Below are 20170 nucleotides of genomic sequence, written 5' to 3' on the forward strand. Positions count from 1 at the left end.
GAGTGAGGCGTTGGGCGAACTTCCTTCTCCACCCTTCGTCACCGTCCACCCATCAACCTCGCCGGGGCCTCTTACATCGATAGCTGCTCGGCCCTCATCTGCACTTGCAATTCGTGGTCGCGATACTGGGCTTACTAATTCCGGTGCCCCAGATTCAAGGACGCGCCTTCTGCACTCACCCGGCTTCTTCCTGGTCCTCAAGCTCTCAGGTTCTTCACGGCCACCCTGCTTCCAGCGCCCGACTCTATCTCCAAGGTACGACTAGCCGCCTGTATTGCATGCACTGGAAATTCCTTGCGCGTCTTCCTGGTTCCTGTAGTTGCGCACGCCGCTGGACACTGGCTTTCTGGCGTCGCGTCTTTGATACCGAGTCACCCCGTCACTGGCAGGCACCATGCGCGCTTCCTCGATGGCTTCCCGCTTGCTCATGGATATTTGCTCACGATTCTCTCCAGACTAGGTTATCTTTAGGATAAAGCTCTACCGCAACAGCCGCTACCATGACCGAGGTATCGTCCACGCGCCTCTACCTAGGCAACCTCCCGCGCAATGCCACCAAGGCCGATGTCGAAGGCCACTTCGCGTCGCACGGCACTGGCGAGATCACTGAGATCAAGCTTATGAACGGATTCGGCTTCATCGAGTACAAGGACGCAATGGATGCTCGTGATGTCGTCCCTGGTAAGCTTCAACTACGCGCCGATCGGCTGAACACGTGCTAACTCGTATGCAGCATTCCGTATGTAACTCTTATGTGTATGTGTCCGGACATGCATCTCTAACTGATTCAAAGATGGTACCGATTTCATGGGCGAGCGCCTCATCGTCCAGTTCGCTCGCGGCTCGCGTGCCCGTAACGAGAACTTCACTCCCCATGAGCGCGTTCCCCCGCGTCCTAGGCGCACACCATACCGGATGAGAATAGCAAATCTTCCTGTGGAGACCAGCTGGCAGGTCAGACTCCCCGATTATTGGATTTCCTCAGTTCCCTGTTAGCGCCAGCGCACCGTTCCTGGACCAGAAATGGCTTTGTTCTCGCTTGCTTCCCGTTATACATTCTGGATTTGGGCCTCGCTTAACTTCGAACTTATAGGACCTCAAAGATTTCGCCCGCCAGTCTGGATTGGACGTCGTCTACTCCGAAGTTGGCCGCGAACGGGATGGCTCTGGGTGAGTGGACACGTACTGCAGCTAGGTACACGTACTAAACCATCGCGCAGATTTGTAGAGTACGAGACGGCCGCCGATCTGAAGACCGCAGTGGAGAAGCTGGACCGCCGTGAGTTCAAGGGGCAGGAAGTTACCTGTATCCAGGACGTCTCCGATCCTCCCCCACCTCCACCTTTCAAGCCTCGCGCTCCTTACGGAGGCCCTGGTGGTCCTGATGACCGGGGCCGTGATAGATACCGATCCCGCTCCCCCATGGGCCGTCGCGGTGGCGGATACCCACCCGCGCCATATGACGACTACTACGACCGTCGCGGTCCCCCTCGTGGCTACAGCCCCCGCCGCGATGACTATCGCCGACGCACACCTCCCCGCGAGTTTTATGACAGGCGTGATGGTGGTTATGGACGTTCGCCGCCTCGTGGTCGCATGCCTGATGAGTATGGCCCACCGCGCGCGCGTTACCCTGACGATCCTTATGATGCTAGGGCCCGACCTCCTCCCCGTGGTTACGATGACCCATACATGAACGGTCATGGACGCCCTTACGAAGGCGGACGACCACCGTCCCCACGTGGTGCTCGTCCCCGTAGCCCCGGAGGCCGCCCACCTTACGAAGGTGCAGCGGCTGATTACCCACCCCGCCGCTACTAGGCGCACGAGGTAAGTTGAGTCCATCGCGTATCTGGTTCAAAGCACTTGCTGATATCGAGCAAGTGAGCGTCAACATTCCTGAAGACTGCTCATCTCCTGGAACACGAACCTCCGAGACCATCATGCCCACGGATATGGATTATGCAGTGACGGAGCCGAAAGACGAACGGAGGATTGAGTGTGCGGCATGAACCCACGAGACTGATTATGTGTTTCTTGCTTCCCGGTTTCATTTGGATGTTCCATGTAATTGCTGTTTCTGATGCGATCCCTTCCCGGTCCACTGGCCATTACGAGAGGGCGGTTTCCTTTATGCTGGATTCCTTATTGCCATCTTAAATGCATAAGGTGGCCTAATTTTCCTGTAACATCAAAAAAGTCCTTCCCGTACATATGGACTTCGTATATCTGATTATTTGTGGCTATGGTTTGTCATGTACTCTATGGGCGGCTCTGTTCGCAGACTAGCTGCAGCGAACATGAATCAACGTACCCGAAATCTGCCCCATCCGCTCCAGGTCTCTGTGAAGCCATGAGGAGTCCTGTCATCCATAATCAGATGCACGTCATTTGCAGGACACTTTGGCCATGGTCGTTGGCTTTTTCTGGTTCCATAGTGAAACTATGACCACTAACACGCTACCTATAGAAATGCAAGCCAGATATAAGGACCCGCCATGTGCCCAATAGATCGTTCCGAGATGATAACATGCCAAAGTTTTGCCCTTGACTCATTTTTCGCCTCGCATAAATACTCTGCAATTTCTCATCTCCTTTTCCAAAGTCTTCCAACTCTTCCATCCTCCCATCACAAACCAACACTGCATTAAGACAAAAGCAACTCTACCCTATCGAAGATATGGGTTCTTCAGCCAGCAAGAGCATCGAATCAAGCTCGTCCAGCAGTGTCCCACGCTACTCCTCCAAAATCTGCCAACTCTACCTCATCAGCGCAAGCCCAGGCTCCAACACCGCACACTGGAGACTCTTCCTTGACGATGGCACAAACCAGCTGACTGGTACAACATGGGAAGTAAACTACATAAATGAGCGACCAAATCGCGGCGCCTTACTTCTTGACCAAACCTTCCCAAGAAGCGCTTCGCACCAGAACGCCTTCGAATGCAACCGGAAGAGTTTTGTCAAGATTGGTGATTTGATGGACAAGGGATCAGACGCCACGATAATTCATGGCGCCCAATCTTCGTTCAGAAAGATTGATGCGGCAAAAGAGAGGGTTCTACGAGAGTTCACGTACAAAGTGGCCACTGCCAACTGCCAAAGTTTCGTCATTGACGTCTTGAGCATGCTCCGGCAATGGGATCCAGACCTCGTTAATAAGAAAGCCATCGAAACCGTTCAGCGCTTGTGCTTCCCCACGGTGCGTCTCACAACAAAAAGCAGACAGAAAAAAATCCAACGCCAGGATGCGAAGCATGGTCAGGCGCAACGACCAAATTTTACCTCGAGCTGTGGAGCTTTTTCTGGTATCGATATCGATGCGCCGAGGAAACATCACGACGCGCAAGGAAGAGCTGTACAGCGGAATGCGATGTCAGAGATGGTACCGTATTCGAGATGGGAGGCCAGGCCGCAACGGGCTTCTCAGGCAGTGGTGTCGGAGGATAGAGGGAATTACACTACGATCCCTGGGGCATGGTACAGACTGTGGATTCAGAGACACAACATCATAATATGGAATAAAATGAAACAGATACTACTGCTGTGTCCTAGTACATCTAGTACATGATTTTTTAATGTTTGGATGCAAAACAATATATTTAATGATTCCTCAAAAGCAGACTCTTGCGCTTATGCGACTTTTCCCTTGCGTGATTCCGTACACGTGAAACGCCAATTCCTAAGCAATTTAAACCCAGCTTGAAACACCATAATGCCAAATCAAATCCAAGATCCATGACTTTGTGAGATACCTATATCCCATCAATAACGCCGTATGCCATCATGACCAGAGCGCCCTCTAGCCACGGGGCGTATCGGCCCTCTTAGATCTGTGTCCACTCTTCATCGCTAGAGTAGTCGGTCCCGGTAGCGGATAGTAGATCAACTACGGGAGTGGGGATCAACTCGGGGCTGGACATCGGTTCGTCGTCGCTGGAGTAGTCGGTGCCAGTCGCGGCTAGTATGTCGACCACCGGACGAGAAGTCAACTCAGGGCTAGACATCGGGTCGTCGAACGTAGTCAGGCTCTGGACTTTGGGTCGGGACACCAACGTGAATCCCTGATCGTCTTCAAGACACTCCTCGTCGGACTCTTGGATCGTAGCTGGCTGTGCAACCTTGGGGCGACGAACAAATGTAAGGATTCCGGAATCGACCATGTTGTCCTGATCGGTCTCTACAGCTGTAAAGTTCTCGCCAGATGGGTAGCATGAAGGGCTGGGTGTTTCCGGAAGAGTATCGCACATCATCTCATCTGGTAGGTCCCTTGACGCAAGGAGAGTCGGACGATCGCAAGGTTGAACCTGGAGAGTGTCGAGACATAACCGCACAATGTCGAATGCACCTATGATAGTTAGCGTAGGATGTGAATCTACTTGTAGTGTCTTACACTCATCCTGGAAATTGCGTTCCATGTTCGTGCGACATAGGTCCTGGCGGAAGTCCGGGATTTCAGCAGCGATCTTGAGAAACTCAACATCCTCTCCTAGCTTGTGGTAGAGGAAATTTGAGATGCAGTAGTTGAGAAGTGACGGAACGAGGTCGTGCTCCCGACGAGCCTGCTGACTGGCATAGTGACGATATACAAAACGAATAGTCTCGACCAAGTCATGGGGCGCGGCGGGTACACAGCAGGCGAATTCGAGCTGGCACGAGAAGTTGCCGTGCGCGAGAAGTTGCAATTCCGGAACATCGAAATCCTCGGCTATCTTGTACGTCTCGGCATGTGGAAGAAACGACACTGGATCATAGTCTGCTCGAGGCGGAAGATAGCTACCAGTGTAGCAGAACCGAAGAAGCGAGACGACAGCATGCTCGGATAGGGTCTCAATACTCGCTTGTAGGCGACTCTGGAAACGGTACTCAAAGGCGTGGTACAGGAGCGGACCTAGTATGTGGGTGTACGAAGTCAGTAGATGTTGGCATGCAACCGTATGGGACATTACTGACATCTGTCCAAGAACTTGAACGGGCAGATGCGATCAGAGATCTGACGGACCTCGCCGCTGGGGAGGACTATCTTCAGCGTCGCATTGCTCTGGCCTCGCTCCATGTGCTCGTCTAGGAAGGAGAGACCGTCCATGTTGAATTTGAACGGGAATGCACAAAGAAGCGAGTTGGAAGTCCCTGCGCTACCCTCAGGAGTGCTATGCGGCTTGATGGTTAATGTGAGGCCTCCGGGTGTAGCAGCAAGGCTGCTGGTGAGGCGTCGCAATCAAATCAAGCTGCCGATGTAAGCGACTGAGAAGTTGTGCGAAGTGTTGGGTAGTTCGGAAGGTATGCCAAAATTTCAAAGCCTTTGACTCAATGGAGAGATTTCGTGGTCAGTCTGACAAGGCTCAGAAGTTGGGGTGGGTAGGGCCAGGCAACCGTGGGCACGCGGGCAGAGCCAAGCACCCGCCTTTGGAGAGCCTGCTGGTCAGCGTCAGGTACGTCAGGGTAAGCCAGCAGTTTTCAGAAGTGAGTGCAATCCAGCGTGCTAGAATGTGTATGAATAGAGAGTTGTATAACAACAGAGGTGCTTGGGGCTGCCTCCATGGAGGGGTGCCGGTATGGCTGTCATGTCTTATTGGCTTCGCAAAATCGACACCAAATGGGCATCCAATCAGTGGAAGAACCATTGTACAGCCTCACATATAGGGCTGAGATGTCAGCTGCATCTGATGTTTAGTGGTTGGTGTTGAGGGGGTCTGGTCGGTGATGTGCCGGTGCCGAGCTGGGGAAAGCGGCCCACAGCGCGATCCACTTCGCGGCGGCCGCTGGAGGCGGCTTCATGGCGGCCAATCTCTCCACTAAACTTGAACATCGCACATCTTCGTCAACCGCATTCTGTGTTCTCGACGACTGAGTGTCATCAGTTAATTGGAACTGCTCTGTGCCTCCTCGTACCTCTGCACCTCCAATTGACGCCCCTTTATCTCTATCTTCGTCCCGTCCGTGTACAATCTCCGCTACGCCCCGCCATGGGATTCCTTTCTATTCTACCTGCGAACTTGGCTGTGGTCGAAACCTGGATCACGCGCATATTCGTGAGTATTGCTCGGCTTCATCGATTGAAAGTGATCTTCTAACGCAGAATAGCTCTTTCTCGGCCTCGTAGCCATCGGCCCATGGGCAGCGCTGCTCGTCTACGATCTTATCCTATATTGCTGTCGCGCTGGCGCATACGAGATACCAGTCATCGGCGGACGCGCTCGCGGCAAAGCGAGACCACGCGCTCCTAGCCTCACAGAGCGCCCGAGTGGCCACCGTCGGAAATTCAGCATTGCCTCTCGAGGCATCGAAAGGCCGGTTCTGATCACAGGGGGTACCGACCCTCAGGATGCTCGGCATCGTCGTATAACGGAAGAGAAGACGGCAGATGTTTCCTGAGAGCGTAGTTGGAGACAGCCCTACAATTGAATCTCGTTCGGCGGAATGCTGCCACGCTGTTTTCAAGAGCTGGACCTCTGTGCATGCCTTCGGATACCGGTGATCAACATGGCTTTCGGTATCTCAGATGCCGGGACCCCGAATTGGAAGTCCCTCTGCAGAGTGTTAGAATTCTCGGGAGATCGACCACAGTGCGACGTATTTAAGCACCGAGGAAGCCATTGCGCCTTCATAGCACGAGATTGAACTGCGTCGTAGAAGATCCGCATAGTCTTGCGAGCGGTTGACTTCGAACGAAAGTGAGACTATAAAGGCGACAATTTCGCTCATGTCAGCTCATGACTTGCGCAATGGCAATGTCTCTTTCCGGAGACACATTCATGCGTTCTATGCCGCATACCTTGCTTCTGAAAGAGAGTTGGGGGCGCATATCGCTACACGTTTCAAGTGAACAGCTGCGCCAATCACGCGAGACTATGTTTCTAACGTCGCGCAAATACCCAGGCGGGCTATCGAATCCATAAAGTAGGGTGGTAGGCCCAGTGTAGCTTAGCGCGGTCTGGGTCGCGCCTTCTGTCAATAAACCTACAGTTCACGCTCACCTCTCATCAACACCACAACGACAGCTCTACCTCTGCGACTTACTTCCACCCACTTTCTCCGTTCACAAACTAATACCACCTTCAATCAGTATCTGCTATTCGTCATGGCTGCTACCACCACCAAGACTGCGACACCGAAGCCGGCTAGCACCGCGGGTGTCAAGAAGGCTGGTCCTAAAGGCGGTCGCATCGCCAAGAAGGGCAACGCGAGAAACGCGATGATCAAGATGCAAGCATACTGTAAGTCTGCATCGTTTGACGCGTTTTGACGCGTTATTCGGACGCGTTCCTCCAGGCGCAAGAACAACACCTCAGGGGACGACCGATCCGCTAACGAACGATAACAGTCAAGGCCCACCGCGATGAGTACAAGGATCTCTCTTTCAAGGAGCAACAGCAAGAGCTTGGCAAGAAGGTACGTCATCTCCGTATAATAATGAGTAACCATGCTAACACTTCACAGTGGAAGGCTTCACCCGAGAACCCCAAGAACAACGTCTAATCTCACCTGGAGTTGTTCAACAGCTTTCACTTTCCTCTGTCTACTGTGAGAACACAGTGGAATAAGGATTACCCTTCACTTTCCTCAGTCATGTTCACTTTCCTGGTCTTATCATGGATTGACGGTACGCGGCCGGCGTTTGGGTTGATGGGCGGGAACAATCACGGCGCATAGGTTACTGTCACGATCCGCTTTACAGCAATATGGAAGAAATTGATCCAACTCGTTCTTCGCATATGCACGTGTATTAACTGTGTTGTTCCTGCACCTTGAGCGACACAAATCCTTTAGGCTAATTGCGAAGCAGTTGTACAGATCGAGACGAATCTCGGTGCCGTGTTCCGGAAGATGACCAGGCTGGTGTCGACGTGATAGCTATTCGAGAACTAGCTGTTGATGAACTTCGGGGCATCGTGAGTGGCACACGAGTGCAGCTAGTAGCTGCTATCATATGAAGAAGCCAAAACTATGATGGCATAATTGGTGTATAGTGAGCCAACAGGCCGCATGTTCAGTCATTAAGAGCAGATCAATGAGTGAAGAAAGATAGTTGGGGAGGGGAACTGTAGACATGTCAAGCATTTTCATGATGAGGATATGGACTGGCAAAGGAAGGATATTTGTCCGGTAGCGCCCGCCACTGCTTGTAAGCTCTTGGTAAGCTGGCGCTGGAAGCTGCCCCGCCCCGCATCCAGGTACCGAGAGCCCCTCCGACATCATCACCTCCACCTCTTGAACTCTTTGCCGGCGCCTGCAACCCTGTCCATCGCAGTTGCGCGACCTATGAGCTTTGCGCTATCGTCAGCGGACGTCTTTTGAGATGGGGCCCGATTCGGCGGCTTTCGCGTCGAGCTTCGCGGTTGCTTTCGTTCGTCAATGTCGCAGCTAGCTTCAAGTGCACTCCTTCCCTTCTTCGAATAGCTTCGCAAGCTTGTTGTGTCCTTTCCTTTGGAAGCCGTGAAGTCATCTTCATCTTCGTGTGCTTGGTTCTACGACCGTGACATCTTTCGTCTGAAGCTTGCCCAATCTCGACTCCAAACCCTCTGCAACGTCCACGTCTCATCAGACGGCACAATGGCATCTAGCAAGGGCGCAGACGCCTCCACGGTTCCTGTCCTCAAAGATCTCACAATCGAAAACATCACCGAGAATGTGCATCGAATAAACTCGCAATGCGCAGACCCGCGCCTCAAGTACGTCATGGAGCGTCTGGTGTCGCATCTACACGACTTCGCACGCGAGACGCGCCTGAGCTTCGATGAGTGGATGGCAGGCATACAGTTCCTTACCCAGGTAGGACAAATATGCACAGACGTGCGACAGGTAAGTTTCCATCTGATCCTCGTGGTACAAGACCAAGACACCCGATCTGTACTAATACGTTGTAGGAATTCATCCTTCTTTCAGACATTGTCGGCCTCTCTCTCCTCGTAGACTCTATAGACCATCCCAAACCGGCCTCCTCCACCGAGGGCACAGTCCTCGGTCCGTTCCACACGCACGACGCACCCTCCGACTCCAACGGCACCTCCATCTCTGCCGATCCCGACGGCGAGTCCCTGCTCGTCCTCAGCACGGTCAAAACCACGAACGGCGAGCCCGTATCAGACGTCAAGATCGACGTGTGGGAAACAGACTCCAAAGGCAAATACGACGTGCAGTATGAGAACAGGGGTGACAAAGCAGATGGCCGTGCGGTTATAAGGAGTGACAAGGATGGCGTATTTTGGTTCAAGGGTATCGTACCCGTACCGTATCCAATTCCCAACGACGGGCCTGTTGGCAAGTTGCTTGAGAAATTGGGTAGGCATTGCTGGAGGCCGAGCCATATGCATTTTATGTTTGAGAAGGAGGGTTTCGATAACTTGGTTACGTGAGTCTCCGCTTCAGCACTCTTTGTTTGCATAGCCTACTGACGCCATGTTCAGGGCATTATACGTCCGTGGTTCCGACTACGAGACCTCCGACGCCGTCTTTGGTGTCAAGGAATCTCTCATTGTCAGCTTAGATACCGTAACAGCTGAACAGGCCAAGGAGTATGATGTCAAGGAAGGATCAAAATTGCTCAAATACGATTTCGTGTTGGTAACGGATGAAGAAACGAAGCAATTACGACATGACGAAGCGGTAAAAGCAATGAAGATGTTGGGACGGGAGGGAATGATGATAGTCAATGGTCTGCCCGTACCTGAGGTCGACTAGTCTGCAAAATAAAATGGAATGTTATGAAATTCGGGGTATGATAACTAAGGTCTTGCTAATCTGAAAGAAAACGTATCCGTTTGGATAACCACAAGGCTTCGAGCCAAGGTAAATGCAACCTGGAGAGCAACGCCAGGTACGCTGTATGAACTGCAAATGCCAGAAAAAGAAGAGAATCCTCCACATCGTGGACCAACTCGATGCCACCGAGTCAACTGCATCTAGCTAGTGACCCTCCTCACCCACAGGGCGCTCCCGTTCGAGTTTGGATCATCCCTCTCCCTCTTCTTCCATGCGCGATGCAACTTGAGGCCAACATCATGCTCCTCCCTGCGAATCTCATCCAACTCCTCTTGAAACGCCTTCTTCCTCTCTTCCGCGACCCGAGCCTTCTTAAAGTCGGTAAGCAGCGGGTTAGGCGGCGCAGCATTGTTCAAGTCCTTGAGCAAACGATACACGTTGTTGCGACGGATGCGTAGATCTTCTTGCTGCGATTCCAAGTAGGCGATGTGGTCGATGGCACTGAGTTGGGAAGGAGGTAGCGGAAGCGCCTTTTGTGATTTTTGTGATGAGTTGGAGAAGGTGGAGGAGGCGTAAGGGGATCTCGGGCTGGGGGTGTAGACTTTGGCCATGGGTGCGGGTTCCCTGTCTAAGGGGGGTACGGGGCGGCGACGGTTTAGGATCGAGGAAGCGGCCGATATGGGCTCGGTTACGACGCGCTTTCCTTGCGAGGACGAGAGTCCGTTGGGCGGTGAAGGTGGTGGTGAGTGTTGGTATGTCCCCGCACTGTTGTAGGTAGTCCACGAAAACCGGCTGATGGGTGCGTGCTTGTCCTTCTCTGACGTCTCTTTGTTGTATGGCGGCGTCGCAGTCCGCAAGGTGGGGTACAACGTCTGTTCTACTGGCTCTACGGTGGCCGGGGACTGGTTCAGTTGAGTGCGATTGGTTGGTGTGATGGGGCTCGGGTACGATGTGCTTATACCGAGACCTGCTGAAGGTGAGGTTGGAGAGATGTGACCGCTTCGAAGAGGCGTGTTCTTCCCTACTTTGAGCGGGACAATGGGTTTAATGCCGTCGTTGTAACGCATATCGTTATCGCGTGGATCCTTGGGCGCCATTTCGGTTGTTACAGTTTGAGTGTCAGGCAGCTTGGGTGCGGAATCAATGGCAGCTGCAAGCGCGTTTGACCTCGCTTGGTCCGTGCTTGGTGAAATCGTCTTGCGTGGTATTTGAAGTGGTTTGTCTGCAGGCTGGTATTTGAGCGGAGGAGCGATTTCTGATCGTCCCGTCGCTCGGCTCCACGGCTCCACGGGCGGTGGTGAGCGCTTCGACCCGAAGCGGCCAACGCGCTCCCCAAAACTTGTGTTCTTTTTCTCAGGACCACTGACTGAAACCTGATACCCCATGGGCCTAGGGTCTGATGACGGCACACCTTTCGCATAAGAGCCTGGATCGACTGAAGCGGCCTTCCCTGCACTATTAGGCTCGCCTGAATACTCATCCCACTTCACTTTCGCATTTGGCGCAAGCTTGCCCTCCCAGAACTTCTGCTTGGGTGCTGGTGGAGCGTCACCATTCCGAAGGACAGACGGCGCTCTGCGTAGGACGGGGATCTGGCTGCCCGCGCGGGAATCGTCTTCGAGTTGTCTGCGATCGTCGTCCATGGGTGACACGTCACGCATCGAGCGGAATCTTCGCGGTAGGTTAAAAGAGGAGTACTGTTCCGGTTCCGGAGAGCTGGGAGGTGATATGTCTTCGTATGCGGAGGGCGATCTGCCGGTGGGGTTGTCGTTATTGTAGCAGAGTGTGTCTTGTGAGTAGATGGAGGAGGCCGTGGGTACTTCTGAGGCTCTGTAGTTGGGAGGTTCCTGGGGAGACAATAAACTGCGAGACAATCAGCGGTAAGTGAGCAAACGAAATTGCGATACTTACTGCGATAGTTGAGGGAGCGCATAATTATGGTGACTGCCATTTTGCAGGTCGGTCACTTTGGGATTGCGCTTCAGTTGATCCTCGTCATAGGTGGTTTCAAGAAGTACGGGGTTTCCTATTTGCGCATGCCTCTCCCTATCTCGGACGGCGCCCTGTAATCGTTTCCACATTATGGGCGAATCTGCATGAAACGAATATTAGCCCGGCTCGATATTGGTGCAAGTATACATAAGCATCACGAAGTATGGAAGGCGGTATTCTCAGCGGCCCCGAGCTACTTATTTCAGCAAGCCTCTCCTTTTCGCAGCAACCTCAAGAGCCATTGCACTGATTGCATGATTGTTGTATGCTTTTTGAAACCCATCGACATCGCGAGACTTGGCCCGGTCCTAGATCTGGTGGAGATAGTTGTCGGTGCGGGCGATAGGCGAGAGACATGGACCGTCGATCAGAGATGCGGAGGGGCACTACCAGATGCCTTTACTGTATCTGAATGACACAAACACCAGCTCTTTCTGTGCAACCTGGCATTGCGTCCCATCCCAGGACCGGATTGCATGGCAAGCGTATAAACCAACGGGCGATGTCGAGGACGCAAGTACCAAGGCCAAAAGAGCTGGTGATGAGATAAGGAATATGAGTACGTACCGGGTGTAATTATGCGTAAAGAAAGAGGTGTGGAGTTGGTGTTGACTGTTTGTGTTGTTGTTGTGATGGTTGATGCCAGATTAAACAAAGAAACAGCACGTAAGCTTCAAGCCGTGAATCCTTCGGGCGCTGCAGCAGCACCGAGGGCGTAATTTTGGTAAATGAGGGAGGGCGACCAAGTCGAGGTAGAGTTGTCGACGGGTATCAGTGCCGGCCCAGTGCATCTAGGAGAACACCCCACAAACACTCGCGAACTGCGCCTCGACCAAAGCGCCAGCGGCAGGATATCGCACCGGTGCCGCAAGTCTTTGTCTTCACACAGCGGTTCGACAGCAGCGAATTGGTTTGCGACACAATGTTTGGACGGGATAGGGCCGAGGCGCAAGAGGCGGCGTGGGCGAATCAGCGCGTCCCAGCACGGTGGAAATGAATCGCTGTCGCGCGTTTCAGGGCTGGAAAGGGCCCTGTTTCAGAGGCAGCGCGGCAGGGATGGGCTGGGTGCAGCGGCGCGATGCTCAACGTCTGCGCGCAGATGGGCGCGTGCTTGCGGTTGTGCGGTCACGGTGCAAGTGGAGTCGAAGTATCTAAGATTACCATGGCCACTCTCCGGTGAAAGAGGGCAGCCGTCATCATCCGTGGTTGTGCAGGCCGGTGGCTATGTCTCACATGCAGTGCCGTGCTTCCCAGCTGTGATGGCGCCCCTTTGACGGGCAGATGGCAGGCCGCATGCGATTCAATCGTCTGTACATATGTCTCGATTCGGCCCTTGCATGTCAGCCGGCGGACGTCCGTGATAGTTTGGCATGGATGGCTGGTTAGTGCTGAGAGAGTCTTTGGGGTTGCATCATCGGCTGTCATGTCGACCGAGCTCCCCGCCGACCCTCGACCACGCCAGCACCCTTCACCGTCACCACTCTAGCACAGCTGTAGCACATCACCCGCAGCCATGTCAGATGGTATGTCTCTACAAGAGCCACCTTCTGGGACAACGTCGCGCTAACCGCAATAGCACTCCCATCACCTCTGCCGGAGCCAGCGGCAACCCACGCGTAAGCAACCAGCTCCGCTCCTTCACCAACACCTAGCTCACAGCCCTCCAGCGCCTCCGTCTTCACCCCAATAAACATCATCCTCTTCTCTCTCCTCGGCCTGCTCGTCTATCTCCGCCTCAAGCCAGCCGCCCCGCAAACCCTCCCTCGCGCCCCGCCGCCAACCGTCTTCCGCACCTTCACCCCGCCCTCGCTCTTCCCCTACAATGGCTTGAACAACATGCCCGTCTACCTCGCCGTCCGTGGCCGTGTCTTTGACGTTACATCCGGTCGCAACTTCTACGGACCTGGTGGCCCTTATGCAAACTTCGCTGGCCGAGATGCCTCGAGAGGCCTCGCCTGTGGTAGTTTTGACGAGGACATGTTGACCAAGGATTTGGACGGACCGCTGGACACTCTCGAGGGTCTGGATGCCGAGCAGATGGATGCGCTGAGGGGATGGGAGGAGAGATTCGAGGAGAAGTATTTGGTTGTGGGCAAGCTGGTGCCTGTGGGTCATCCCGAGGCCGAAGACACCAAGGCGTAGACCCGACAAGACAGACGTCTAGCAAGAATGCTGTGGAGCCTAAATCTGCCTCATTGAGGCTGAAGGAATGGTATCCGTTCGCCATGTGTCGCCGCGCATGGTCCTGTAACGGTTTGCGATCCGATAAAACCGTCATGCCATATATACTACAAGCCTGTGCCAAAGCAACTGCATGTACACGGATCCAGCCAAAAGGCACGTAGGCAAGGACTGAAGGGGTTTCTCGGTTTCGAAGGGCTCTCTAACGTGAAATCAAGCATCTTCATATTCTTGTAATGGTTTATCGTACGCCTTGACACCTAGCACCGGACCAGTCTTAAGTGAGAGTTGATGAATGCATGGCTTGAACATAGCCTGCCCCTAGTACAACATCTTAGCGTAACCGCCCGAATGCGGGGTTAGCTCTGATAGGCAATCAAATCCCACTTACCTCAACACGACTGATAGCAGACTCACCGCGCTTGTAGCGTCTCTTAGTTCATGCTTCCCATCCTCTCCCCGATGTCATAACGACGCCCTATATGCTTGGCGGGCGCTTTAGATATCAAATACATCCAGACCATCTGTTTGACACGCCTTGAAAGATAATCGAATACAACCATGGATCAACTTAGTCTTGTCGATAAGCCACTAGCATGGTTGCTGCTGCTGGCGGGGGTAATTGTTCTGGCATTGTCCCAGCGAGGTCGACTACAAAAGGCTGTCAGTGTATGAAGTCTCCAGTATTGCATCTTCCCTTAGAGACATTGATAACAACCGGTAATCCAGAGACCTTGGCGGGCGCCGACAACATCACCAAGCACCAACAAACTCGAGTCTATAAATCCAGAAGCCGTATACAATGCCATTACGCCGCTCCCAAACTTCAACCTCGAAACAGAAGCACCTCTCAAGCTTCGTCCTTTCAAACCGAAGTTTCATATGACCATGGGTAGCGTCTCCATCATGAATCTTGAACACTATGACAAGCACTGACACAGATGACATAACAGCTCTTGAGAACACCACCCTAAATAACCTCCTAGCCGTGGACAACACCTACTGCACACGTTTACAAATTCGAACGAAGCTCCTCAATCAAGAACACCACGAAGTCATTGCGTGCAACCCAGAAGCCGTCCCCGCAGTCCAAGAACTCTACGAATGGCTCATAGGAACGTACCTACCCCAACGCTTCCCAAGCCTATACCGCATCACAGAATCAGGCAAACATTTGCGGAACCACGTCACAGATACCCTCATCCCACTACATATGCCAAACGGAGAAGAAGCACTTGAGATCTTAGGTGCGAACATCGATACGGAATTCCTTTTACTCACTCCCTCTCCTCCTACATCTTCGCCTACTGTTCCCACGAAATACGTACTAACGGCCTTTGTAAACTGCTTTCCAAGCGGCTTCAACACACGCTCAAAACTCGGCCAACTCCTCGCTGACATCCACGCTCCCGTCCCCGGGTACGCGGCAAAGCTAGAGAAGAGCATGGATCGCTTCTTTGCCAATCTGCCTGTGGGCAAGATCGTTAAGCGGAGTAATTGGAGCATCAGTACGAATGGGGAGCTGTTCTGCTTGCAGGGTAATCATATGAGTGAAGAGGAGATGCAAAGAAAGCAAGAAGTGGAGGATGTAGAGGAGATTGATCTGAACAAGTCGGTAGTAAGGTGTGAAAGGCAGACGTTGCATCGTTTACCAAAGACTGGAGCACTGGTCTTTGCGTTCAAGGTACGTTTGGCTGGCTTTGCTAGCTGGATTCGGCTAACGAGAACAAGACCTACCAGTATCCCCTACGTGAATTGAGGGACGAGGGAAGTGGGCAGGTTCTTGCGGAAGCTATCGACGGCTTGGGCCTGGGCAGCGTACCAGCCATGACTATCTACAAGCGTCAGGTCGTTTGGGGTGATAAAGTCAAAGCGTTCTTGAGAGGAGAGATTGATGCTTGAAGTATAGACAAGATGTATAGCACATTGATTATTCCACTACACGCATCATATTGACTGTATCTTGAGATACCGGGTGCCCAATATTATACATGTGAACTAACTTTCCACCTCATCACCTTTCCTCCACCGAAAATTTCACATGGATCGGGAGTTCTTCTAGGGACGTCCAAGGCCGATTCCACAAGAAGGCCCACCCACAAGCAAGTGCACAGCAGCACTTACTTTTCGATCCGAGTCCACCACACATCTGCTCCATTGATTGTCGTGTAACCGGTAACCGTGAAGTGAACCATGGTCGAAAGTTGTAAATGAGCAGCGCCGTGAGACTCAAACCCAGTGGTACCCGACCCCACGGTAAATGTGTCCTACTCACTCCGTAGACCGATTACCCTTGTCTATGTTCTCCGCAGGCTCCATCTCCGATACTGGAAACCAGTCTGATGGCAGCCTATAAGGTCCTGTGTTAGTTGTTCATACTCCATACACCAAAGTCCAAGCCCTTGCCCTAGCCGTCTTCTTCGAAGACGGTCCTTATTTTCACGCTCAAAGCAAAGAAGCAGAACAACGCCAAAAGTCAAGAAAATTGCAACGCTGAAATCCATGTTGTAGAGCTTACCGACGAATAGTGGAGGTACCAACTGGATTGCCACGTTTCATCATGGGTGGCTTGACGACAGCAGACTTTGCAGGTGTGGCGGTCTTAGGCGCGGGGTTCTTACTGGCGAAGAATTTGTGCGCGAGAGCTTCCTTTGGCGATAGACGCTTTTCGACGTTCATGTGTAGACTTGCGCTCAACAGATCCGCAAGATCGTTCAGCTCGCCCACGGTAGGTCCTCCAGTGGAGATGCTTCGGGCAGCTTCATGAACTCGCGTCTTCATATCGCGGTTGATCTTCTTCTGCTGTTCAATTTTACGGACAGAGAGCTTTGGCTCGTTAGCTTTACCTCTTAAAGGGACAAAAGCGCTTACCTTGTTGTACTGATCCACCTCCCGACTGATGAACTTCAACGGTGGACCCAACTCAAAGTTATCGAGAATATTGTTGACGAGACCCTTCTTGAGCAGCTTCTCGCTTGGCCATCCCAGACAGTCCATAAAAGACTTGATCATCTGGTTGTTAGACCGTCCGGTAAAGAGGATTTTACCAGTCCATAGCTCATACACAGTGCAACCCACAGCCCACATGTCGACAGGATAGCCAACCTCCATACCAAGTATGATCTCGGGTGCGCGGTAGAATCGACTAACGAGGTACTCAGTGCGCTCGATCACGTCTCGCTTGTCGACAGCGGTACCGAAATCGGCGAGCTTGATAGTTTTCTTGTCAGCAGAGACTAGGACGTTGTCTGGCTTTAGATCAAGGTGGATGACCTGACAGTTCTGCAAGTGCTGGAGACCAAGAAACATCTGACGCGCATAGATGCGGACAGCTGGAAGTGTGAGGCCGTGGCCGTTGGTCTCTTCCTTGAGCAGGTCTCGCAGGTTCTTCGACATGTGTTCGAACACGATGCACAGATGGCCCTTGTGGTCGAAAGAACCCAATAAGCGAATAATGTGACGCTTGTCCTGTGGGTCTGCCTCGTTGACTTTGCGCAGGAAGTCCATTTCCTTCTGACTGGCTCTTCTCATCAAGTCGTTCCGGCGAATCATCTTGATAGCGACTATCCTGGGATTTGAATCTCCGGTGTCAGCCCTGACTTCTTCAGCTTGTGCGACGTTGGCAAAGACACCACGGCCAAGACCCTTGATCATGCGATAGCGTCCACCATCCACTAGCTCGTTGCTGATCAGTTTGTAGTAGCCTTCGGGGTCGTCCCAATTGTCGAGCAGCTTCTCGTCAAGCACAGTGCCTTTCGCAACAACAGCCTCCTCAGTTCCGACATCTTCTTCCTCGTCTTCGTCATCAGAAGCGAACATGTCGAACTCTTTCTTTTGTTTCTTGACAGGTGCTACTTTCTCAGCTGGAAGTGTAGAGAGGGCTTTCGGGTCGGTCTCGCGGTACGCATCCGAGGATACTTCGGTGTTCTGGTTCTTCTTGGCAGCGCGATCGCGGTCGTCCAGCATGTCCTGTAGCGGGTCGTAATCCGCCGCGGATGGACTCGCTACCGCAGGACTGTTGCCCTCGCTGATTACGTTCTGTTTGTCGATTACCATAACGTCTGGTGAAGCTGGTACGGAGTCGAGGTCGCCATTACGGGGCGATGCGAACGGTGAGATGGGACTGTCGGCGTGGGCCGCTGGCGATCCGACATTAGGGGTTGCCGCTTCAGATGCATTCGTCAGCACAGCCTGCTGAAGCAGACTGTCTTTCGGCTTCTGTTGCTCAGAAGCAGCGGCGCGTATAGCAGCCCAGCGGCGACGTTTCTCTTCACGCGATTCTTGAGTGGGAACTTTCTCTTCGACAGGGGCCGGGGTGTACTCAGTCGTATCGTCAACGGAGGTCCTATTGCAGAGTCAGTTGTGTAGAGGAATCATTTGGCACTGGGTACACTTACATCTCAACATCTTCTGTCACGCTTGCCTTGTTCGCCTCGGCCTTGGGGCGTTCTGACGGTGCCTGTTGCTTCTGTGGCTGCGACTGACGAGACTTGTCGCGCTGCTGATCTCCGTGACGCGAGTTCTGTGGTCGCTTGTCGGTAGGCAGCGGCTCTCGGAAGTCTGGCACGGGGTTGGGGTTCTCGACTTCGGCGTATGATATGGGCCTGGCGTGTGATCGGTCTGGTACATCCTTCTGTTCCTTGACAAAGCCTCCCTGGTACGATCCTGGAGCCCGTCGAGGGTCACCGTGTCTGCCACGATCAGCATGATACCGCTTGTCAGGACGACTGCGCGGCGGAGAGGCCTTGCGCTTGTAGCCCCTTGCATCATTCCCAGTGTGGTCGGCTCGGCTTCGTCGATAGGGCGATGGCGATCGGTCGACGGCGCGGTTCCTCCGATAGGGTGACGGAGAGCGTGATGGGGTGCGCTTGCGGCGGTATGGCGAAGGGGAGCGACTCAATGCGCGGTAGTTATCATAAGCACCATCCAGTCCAAAGGACCTGCTTGAGCCGTTAATCGCAGGTTCGTCGCGCGAGTTGACTGTGTTTGCCTTGTGTCGGGTATCCAAGACCTCGCCCTCTGAAGCTGAACTTGAGCGAGACGCTGCCATGTTGGCTCTTGCTATGATGCTGGACCGCGCTATCTTGCTTCAGAAGATAAATTCTGGCGTCAGCTTGCTTCTTGTTGATGAGAAGATTGAGTGTCTCTATCACTGACTGTGTAGCAGAGAAGGAGAGACAAGCGCGACCGCACCGAGATGGTGAGTAGGAACGCGCTGGTGATGGGTGAATTCGTCGTGGTCTCGTCGCGGTTGGCTTCGCGATTCAGCGGGGAAAGTGCAATGAAGTCAGAGCTTTAGGCATTACCTAAGCAGGCACGTGACCTAATAATCCATCCCTCAGCAAGACCACGTTTGCCTCTCCAAGCCAGCGCTCAATGTTCTCGATATCATCTCGGTCGATTGGTCAGGTTATTTGATACAACAATATGTAGTGGAAGTCCAAGCTTTTGAGCCGTTGGGATGTTTCCCAAGCCCGCCCGAGTGACTTGACGAAGTGCCCAGGTGGACTTACCCGTACGTACTCTACTCCGACGTTTATAGAATTACCAACCTTACGAAAGACTTCGTAGCGGCTAGAACAAGACGTCTGCTTTGACCAGACGCCGCTTCCGTTGACGCAAGCAACGGCCAGATGAAATTTACCCAGTTGTATGGTCCTGGACAGCGTCAAAAAGGGTGTGTATGCTGGTAAGGCGTCCAAGGACAGTTCATGATCAACTGACAGCGCACTTGTGCCTCATCGTGCCGTGCTTTCTTGCTCTTTCCGCTTTGCGAGGGGCCAAAGCGGCGATGGTCTGATTCCCGTGATTCATGTCGAAATCCACGACAGCAGTCCATGACTCTTCGCAGGGGAGTTCCACAAAACGACTTCGTTACGGGTTGTAGTTGCTGTGTCACTGCCCAATATCAACTGGATCGCCTGTAACAAATAGCATCGGATGCATCCCGCCGAAAGTATCCTCGCCTCGCCTCGACGCCTACCGAGGCTGTGCAGCCTTTGGTGACGGGTCTCATGCGATGGGGCTAAGCACCCGGTGTTGCGCCTCCCTCCGTCTACCTTGGTAGCTTACGCGCACGAAGATCTTCCGCATCTAAGATTCGCGAGCCGATCCATGTAACAGTAACATGCCGGTTGTAGTCCAGTAAGCCAATGTCTCTGGGTAAGGTAGGCGAGTTGTTTTTTTCGATTCTCGCATGCCGCGGAAATGCTTCAAGCATGATCACCATCAACATTGTGAACGAACGCATGTTATCCTTGCCAAACGACTATCTAAGCGATTGACAATCGCGCAG

General features: G+C 53.0%; 10 protein-coding genes across 10 annotated transcripts; 7 read left to right on the top strand and 3 right to left on the bottom strand.

Annotated features, from left to right (window-relative positions):
- Window positions 1–500: 500 nt before the first annotated feature.
- On the top strand, window positions 501–1821 carry J4E78_001991 (uncharacterized protein; the record flags this gene model as incomplete). The annotated part of the gene is made up of 4 exons (XM_049362641.1): window positions 501–681; window positions 794–954; window positions 1094–1170; window positions 1221–1821. 4 exons carry the CDS (start codon window positions 501–503, stop codon window positions 1819–1821), a joined length of 1020 nt encoding a protein of 339 aa, XP_049225233.1.
- An 859-nt stretch (window positions 1822–2680) lies between these two features.
- Window positions 2681–3564, top strand: J4E78_001992 (uncharacterized protein; the record flags this gene model as incomplete). The annotated part of the gene is made up of 2 exons (XM_049362642.1): window positions 2681–3202; window positions 3556–3564. 2 exons carry the CDS (start codon window positions 2681–2683, stop codon window positions 3562–3564), a joined length of 531 nt encoding a protein of 176 aa, XP_049225234.1.
- A 263-nt stretch (window positions 3565–3827) lies between these two features.
- On the bottom strand, window positions 3828–5086 carry J4E78_001993 (uncharacterized protein; the record flags this gene model as incomplete). Its single annotated transcript, XM_049362643.1, has 3 exons — window positions 3828–4348; window positions 4394–4891; window positions 4954–5086. The coding sequence occupies 3 exons, from the start codon at window positions 5084–5086 to the stop codon at window positions 3828–3830; spliced, it is 1152 nt and encodes a 383-aa protein (XP_049225235.1).
- An 880-nt stretch (window positions 5087–5966) lies between these two features.
- Window positions 5967–6375, top strand: J4E78_001994 (uncharacterized protein; the record flags this gene model as incomplete). The annotated part of the gene is made up of 2 exons (XM_049362644.1): window positions 5967–6032; window positions 6085–6375. 2 exons carry the CDS (start codon window positions 5967–5969, stop codon window positions 6373–6375), a joined length of 357 nt encoding a protein of 118 aa, XP_049225236.1.
- Window positions 6376–6725: 350 nt separating this feature from the next.
- Window positions 6726–7479, top strand: J4E78_001995 (uncharacterized protein; the record flags this gene model as incomplete). Its single annotated transcript, XM_049362645.1, has 4 exons — window positions 6726–6733; window positions 6967–7217; window positions 7325–7392; window positions 7441–7479. The coding sequence occupies 4 exons, from the start codon at window positions 6726–6728 to the stop codon at window positions 7477–7479; spliced, it is 366 nt and encodes a 121-aa protein (XP_049225237.1).
- A 1074-nt stretch (window positions 7480–8553) lies between these two features.
- On the top strand, window positions 8554–9681 carry J4E78_001996 (uncharacterized protein; the record flags this gene model as incomplete). Its single annotated transcript, XM_049362646.1, has 3 exons — window positions 8554–8802; window positions 8868–9352; window positions 9408–9681. The coding sequence occupies 3 exons, from the start codon at window positions 8554–8556 to the stop codon at window positions 9679–9681; spliced, it is 1008 nt and encodes a 335-aa protein (XP_049225238.1).
- Window positions 9682–9902: 221 nt separating this feature from the next.
- Window positions 9903–11653, bottom strand: J4E78_001997 (uncharacterized protein; the record flags this gene model as incomplete). The annotated part of the gene is made up of 2 exons (XM_049362647.1): window positions 9903–11549; window positions 11648–11653. The coding sequence occupies 2 exons, from the start codon at window positions 11651–11653 to the stop codon at window positions 9903–9905; spliced, it is 1653 nt and encodes a 550-aa protein (XP_049225239.1).
- Window positions 11654–13207: 1554 nt separating this feature from the next.
- On the top strand, window positions 13208–13836 carry J4E78_001998 (uncharacterized protein; the record flags this gene model as incomplete). The annotated part of the gene is made up of 3 exons (XM_049362648.1): window positions 13208–13217; window positions 13271–13310; window positions 13362–13836. 3 exons carry the CDS (start codon window positions 13208–13210, stop codon window positions 13834–13836), a joined length of 525 nt encoding a protein of 174 aa, XP_049225240.1.
- Window positions 13837–14763: 927 nt separating this feature from the next.
- Window positions 14764–15777, top strand: J4E78_001999 (uncharacterized protein; the record flags this gene model as incomplete). Its single annotated transcript, XM_049362649.1, has 3 exons — window positions 14764–14767; window positions 14829–15493; window positions 15583–15777. 3 exons carry the CDS (start codon window positions 14764–14766, stop codon window positions 15775–15777), a joined length of 864 nt encoding a protein of 287 aa, XP_049225241.1.
- Window positions 15778–16389: 612 nt separating this feature from the next.
- Window positions 16390–18925, bottom strand: J4E78_002000 (uncharacterized protein; the record flags this gene model as incomplete). Its single annotated transcript, XM_049362650.1, has 3 exons — window positions 16390–16701; window positions 16747–18220; window positions 18273–18925. 3 exons carry the CDS (start codon window positions 18923–18925, stop codon window positions 16390–16392), a joined length of 2439 nt encoding a protein of 812 aa, XP_049225242.1.
- Window positions 18926–20170: the final 1245 nt, after the last annotated feature.

Source organism: Alternaria triticimaculans (assembly GCF_023758025.1).
Source record: "Alternaria triticimaculans strain BMP 0046 chromosome Unknown scaffold_2, whole genome shotgun sequence".
NCBI classification, from domain to species: Eukaryota; Fungi; Ascomycota; class Dothideomycetes; order Pleosporales; family Pleosporaceae; genus Alternaria; species Alternaria triticimaculans.